Genomic DNA, 5,975 nt, shown 5'->3' with positions numbered 1-5,975 from the left:
AGGTAGATCAGGAAACTTTATTCTTCCGTAACTGCTGTATGGGGATTGTCCGTGCTTCTTGTTCTCGTGGCGAGTATAGTCGTAAGTTATATAGATCAAACAAAAACGTTATAAATTTTACATTTGTCACATATTTACAGGTTATGGTTATGGAGTTACAGTACACTAGAAGAAAGCCAACAACAACGCAACATTCAGATGCAAACATTATCAACACTGCGCCACTAGACTAATGTCTACATTTGACATGAACATCAGTATTTTTAGTTTCAGCTGGATCTACAACTGTTATGGTTACATGCTCTGATTTCTAGGAGATAATGATATATCGTTTGGTTGTGCCGTAAAATAACACTTTAGTGTTTTCAGAGTGATATCTTGGCAATCCACAGCGTCTTGTCATATCTCAGGAAGACCAAGAAGCACGGACAATCCCTTTACATGCAGTTACGATGAAAGAACAAGTTTATAAAATACAGCAATTGACGTAAAAAACATTGAAATGTCGCAAAGCAATTTGAACTTCAAGACACAGATTTTAAATTTTATTATCCCGAAATTACACAACAATAAATCGTACGCTAAATTTTTAATCATCACCAGTTTCCTTCTTCTTTTGTTGACCCACTCTCTTATCTTTTTGAGACTGCGTTTTCAATTTAGAGTTTTTATGTTTTCGACTGTCGTTGTTGCTCATTCGATTCTTGTCTCTGCATCCCTTTCCTCCTTCCCAATGGTGTGATTTTAACGAACCCGATATCTCACCATGGCAATATTTACACTGACCGCGTACGGGCTGCTCTTTAGCACACAGCCCGCAAACCATACGATTAGCTTGCTCCAAGGGACAGTCAGGGACCTGCGCGTCGTGACATTTATCACAGGGGAACAACCTACCACAGCAACTAAACCTGAACCACCTCTGAGACTTTTTGTAGTGTTTGCAAGTCCCTTTTTCCGGCAGAGGCTGTCCTTCTGTGTAACCTTTGTTAACTTTTGTTTTAGATCGTTGTTTGCCGCTTGTGAGGGGTGGGTTAACAACGATAATCTTGATGCCTTCGAATGATATCGACATCTTGTGTCCACAAGACAAGCACCATGTCTCGTTGTTCGTACCTGTTAAAAACATATATTTTATTCCAATACAAGTGTCAGGCGAAATATGTCAAGTTAGTTTGCAAGGACTGTGAGACTAATTTTGAATGAAAAAGTATTTTAAAATAGATATCCACAAACTAAAAAGCGTAATCTTGATTATATTCAAACCTGAGGCAAGTCCGAGAGAAGTTGAGGAGGAGCACTCTGTACAGATACTCAAAATCTGACTTCTGGAAAGAATAACATCAGCAACACTACACCCGATCAGATCAACACAAGCTATGGACACAGTGCCAGGCAGACACAATTTCTTGTAAAGCTTGCACGCCAATTCACAAGAGCACCGCGGACAGGCTACATTCTTACTAGAGTTGGGAGCAACAACAAGTTCAACCTGTGTTTTACATCTTAGACACTGTACAAGAAAGAGGATTTGTTGAGGGACCAGACCATGACTTGTGCCGTGAAGGTTGATGTCTATAAGCCGTATTGAGGTTCCAACTTCCTTGTCAAGGAATTCTCCACTTTGATCTGGCACTGGTGCAGAAACATCGGCTCTAGTTTCATCCTCTTCGATACTGCCATCTGAGCCAGAGTCACTCCATTCTATCTCTCCTTTTTTGTAAACTTTTAGAGAGGAATGAGTGTGAAATTGAGATTCTGGTTGCAGCATATCTTTAATGTTTCGTTCAATCCATCGCAACATTGGACGCAGGCATGGTGAACCCTCACGCATTGCCAATTCTTCCTTTATCGCAGTGTTGATGGACTCTGCTGTTGACTCACTGATTCGTTCATCACAGAACTCAATGCTACAACTTGCAGTGGGATATTCAAGTGGAACAAAAACATCAAGATTTATTTCAAGTATGGTAAGATTCCAGTCTGGGTCTGTTGGTTTCATAACTATCTGCAGCATGGCACCATAATCATTTTTCAGTACCTGACATTTGCCTCTATACAATCTCTCTATCTGTTGTATCTCACGAACGTATTCATCTCCACGCAGTTCTTTGTAAACATTGGCAACATTTGTCTCAGACCTTGGCAAAGTTTGCAGCCTAGATGACATGGTAGATTCTTCAGAGATATCATCTGGTGTAGCCCTTGTTTCATGTTTATATCTTGAGTTATCAGATTGTCCAAGAAATGAACTAAATGTTAGTGATGGTGGATTTCCCGTTTTTTGTGTAAAACTAACATATTGGGAAGAAGAAATGGTAGATGTGTCAGAGGGTGTTGGTGTTGGTAGATCATACATGTCTTTCTCCCCAAGCTTCAGCATCATTTCCATTTGAAGTTTTAGCTTGTCAATTTCTTTCATCTGTATATTGATAATGCCAATCCCATTGTCGAACATTTCAAGCAACTCAGTGTCTTCCTTAAAAGCATGGGCCATTTTGCACCCACCTTTGCATCCTGAAATTGTGAAATTCAATGTATTCAGGATACAAAATATTGCTTAAAAGATCATCCAGAAAGACAGCAGGGCGGGGCGGGGAACATTGAACTGCGAGGAAATTTAAAACATTCTGGATGTGAGAAAAAGATACTGACTATCATTATACAATGTATGTAACAAGTTGCTGCACTTTCTTACTTACTTGCGATCATCTTGTTCTAAAATAAATGTGTAAGAAATCTTACCTTCCTTTGATGTGAAGAGAGGACATATTCTGGAGGATGTGTTATCATTTTTGGTAGTTATCTTGTTCCTCTTTATATGCTTGTAACGGCAGCTGTCTCCAAACCTACACCTCCCATCCTTCTTGAACATGTAACATTCTCTGACCATGATCAATACCTACAAAATTATAAGCATTTTATTAAAATGAATGAAGAGTAAACAATTATATTAGCTTAAAGAATAATGATTGGACTTTAAATAGCGAGGTGTTTCGATTTTTGCAACATTCCGATTTTTAAAGTACTGCTGTGTGCCAAAAATGACATCATCACCCACAGCCCACCAGTAATCTATATATATAATCTCAATAAATCTATGTGTGTGTGTGTGTGTGTGTGTGTGAGTGTTTGTAATTTACGAACGACTCAATCAAGAAAACAGTTAATCTGAGTTATGGGACTAGTTTTTTCGGTATATTTCCAGCACAACTCTGATGAAGCCCGACAGCTTAAGTTTTCTTAAATTGGCTGGTGGTAAGTGGTTTAATTGATGGTTTTGTACCACAAATGTGACATAAAATGGCTCACTTTTTCTCCCGCTTCTTCTCGCTCTCTCCCCTATTACTGCAGCGTTGGTACATAAATCATAATTGGGTTATTTGGTAGTGGATCAGCTGCAAGATTCCCCAAGATGCCCTGTTATGTAATACTATAAGCTTATTAGGGGGCACTCGGAATAAAATTGCAGTCTGTTTGGACTGAGAGAGTTCATACTTTTGCACCAAATTACGACAATGCAATGCGTGTTTTCGAATATAATATGCGGGTTTATACTTTTGCATTTCAACTGCGATAGTGAAGTCCTGGCCGTAGGCACGGGTTAGTTACACTAGTAAATCATAATAATTCTGCGATAAACATGAATGATACTCTCTGTTCACTCTTCAGCATAATAATAATAATAAATACAACATTTATAAACCGCCTTATAGCTAAATCATATAACTCGATATAATTTAATCCTGGAGATAAACTCCAGTGCTTTCTAAAGCGGCTCTTACATTAACTGAGCTTAGTTTAATTGAAAATTAGACATGACAAGTTCATTTTACCTATGTAAATGCAAAATCAATCAAATGCTAGAGAAAAGAAGTATGTTTTAAGTTTGGTCTTGAAAGATGTAACTGACTCAGCTGATCTTATGTCGTATGGCAAGGAATTAAATACTTTAACTGCACAGTGACTAAAAGCTTTCTCTGTGTTTACATAGTTAGGAGAGGGCGGAAAACTAAGGTAAAAATAATCATTATCAAGACGTACATTTTTAAAACTTTGCTGCCTAGGAGATATCAACTCTTTTAAGTAAGGAGGAGCTATATTATTTAAACACTTGTAGGCAAGTAGGGCAATCTTAAAATCTATTCTAAATCTAACTGGTAGAAAATGAACTTTCTTAAGTAGTGGAGTAGTGTGTGCCGTTCTTCCTCTCCCGAAAATAAATCTTACAGCAGAATTTTGCACCTTCTGTAAACGACTTAAATCATAAGAGCTCAGTCCAAAATATACGCTATTGCAATAATCAATTCTAGAGAGTACTAGAGCATGAACAAGCTGAATCTTAAGGTTAAAAGACAGTTTTGATGCAATAAACCACAAATTTCTGATCTGAATATTACATGCTTGAACTGAACCACTGACGTAATCTGATCACTCATTGAAAGATAACTGTCCAAATACAGCCCAAGACTCTTCACAGTTCCACTAACAACATGTGGCTCTTGATCCTTAACAATCTGTAGAGAGGCTGGAATATTTTTTTGAGTCAAATTTAGAGGATATAACGATGACTTCAGTCTTAGAAGAATTCAGTTGAAGGAAATTTTTTGTCATCCATTTCTTGATATCAGACATACAGTGTTCCATATTGTGCTCTAGCTGTGATGGGTCATCAGAATCAAGAGTGAAATACAGCTGGGTGTCATCAGCATACAAATGAATACAGCACCCATGCATACTTGCAATGTTCTCAAGATCTTTGGTGTACAATATGAATAGCAGGGGGCCAAGGATTGAACCTTGTGGCACACCTATCTCAAGAACAGTTGCTGAGGAAGACGAATCCTTGACTTTGATACAAAATGAACGGTTAGCCAAGTAGGACCTGATCCATGTAAGAGCAATGCCTGTAATGCCATAAGCAGATCTTAGCTTCTTGATTAATCTTGGGTGATTGACAGTATCAAAGGCAGCACTCAAATCTAGAAGTAAAAGAACAACTTTAGTTTTCTTGTCAATAGTTTAGTAAGGGGAAAAGTGGTCGATTTAAGGGTTCCGTTGGATTTGAATGTTCACAAGGATTTCTCAACGGAATATGGTAGTTAGGACCCCTACGAACATAATTAGACTTGTTGCCAATTTTTTATCTCAACAGAAACACCACTTTTACCACTTTTTACCACCTTTGTACCACCTGTCTGGTTTGCCAAATATCTTTAGTTGTGAACGTCGAAGAAGGCTGCAAATTAACCTAGAATGTTTATCTTATCAAGGAGTAAAACTTTTGTGTGAAAAATTTTTACATTGGACAATCAGCTAATTGGATAATTACCAATTAGTTAATCACCAAAAAAAGTGAAAATTGTTTATTGGCTCAAAATGATTGAAATCGTTTGAAACACGGAGAAATGTAGTTTTTAGAAAAACTTCAAAAATTTTTCACTTAACATTTTTTTTCGAGACTTGGAAAAAAGTTTGAAAATTTGAAAATATTTTTTTCCGCCAAAAGTGATCGAATTGCATGAAACGTGGATAAAAATGCTTTGCAGAAAAACTTCGAAGATTTTTAGATTGGGGAATACTAAAATCATCAATATTTGAAGTTGGAGTTCAGTAAATCTCGACATATTTTAGTAATTAGGAATAGCTTAGTGGAAAGGGCTGAACCTGAAAAAGGTTAACCACACAATATTAGAGTTTCATAACTAATTACAATACAGCTTTATCAAATTCCACATAAAGAAACAGCACAAAAGGACCATTTAAGATCGAACCGATTTTACCTGCTGTACTATCATTTTATTGATTTCAATGATCAAAACCTCTGTACGTAGCAGAACGTACTACATGATGAAAACAGGAAAACTAAGGCTGGTTGAGACCTAAAAAGATGTGAATCTAACCTGATAGATCCAGTGAAGAGCGAGTAGCGAAGAGTTTGATCACTAACCTAAAGCTCTAAAGAAGAAGAGGGC

At 37.3% G+C, this 5,975-nt stretch overlaps 1 protein-coding gene across 1 annotated transcript; it reads right to left on the bottom strand.

Annotated features, from left to right (window-relative positions):
* Nucleotides 1-482: 482 nt before the first annotated feature.
* Nucleotides 483-2,910, bottom strand: LOC134817971 (uncharacterized). Its single transcript, XM_063827366.1, has 3 exons — nucleotides 2,746-2,910; nucleotides 1,267-2,517; nucleotides 483-1,116 (listed from the first exon to the last, which is right to left on the bottom strand). Exons 1-3 carry the CDS (start codon nucleotides 2,891-2,893, stop codon nucleotides 590-592), a joined length of 1,926 nt encoding a protein of 641 aa, XP_063683436.1. The 5' UTR covers nucleotides 2,894-2,910; the 3' UTR covers nucleotides 483-589.
* Between the last annotated feature and the right edge of the window lie 3,065 nt (nucleotides 2,911-5,975).

This window comes from Bolinopsis microptera, chromosome 7 (genome assembly GCF_026151205.1).
Source record: "Bolinopsis microptera isolate Bmic1 chromosome 7, MBARI_Bmic_1.0, whole genome shotgun sequence".
NCBI classification, from domain to species: Eukaryota; Metazoa; Ctenophora; class Tentaculata; order Lobata; family Bolinopsidae; genus Bolinopsis; species Bolinopsis microptera.
The sequence above is the reverse complement of the archived record's forward strand: the minus strand, read 5'-3'. Positions and strand labels throughout refer to the sequence as shown.

Coding starts and splice junctions, on each gene's coding strand:
- LOC134817971 (XM_063827366.1), bottom strand. CDS start 2,893: ATGGTCAGAGAATGTTACATGTTCAAGAAGGATGGGAGGTGTAGGTTT. Junction 2,518..2,745: donor TCTCTTCACATCAAAGGAAG/GTAAGATTTCTT, acceptor TCACAATTTCAG/GATGCAAAGGTGGGTGCAAA. Junction 1,117..1,266: donor TTCTCTCGGACTTGCCTCAG/GTTTGAATATAA, acceptor TGTTTTTAACAG/GTACGAACAACGAGACATGG.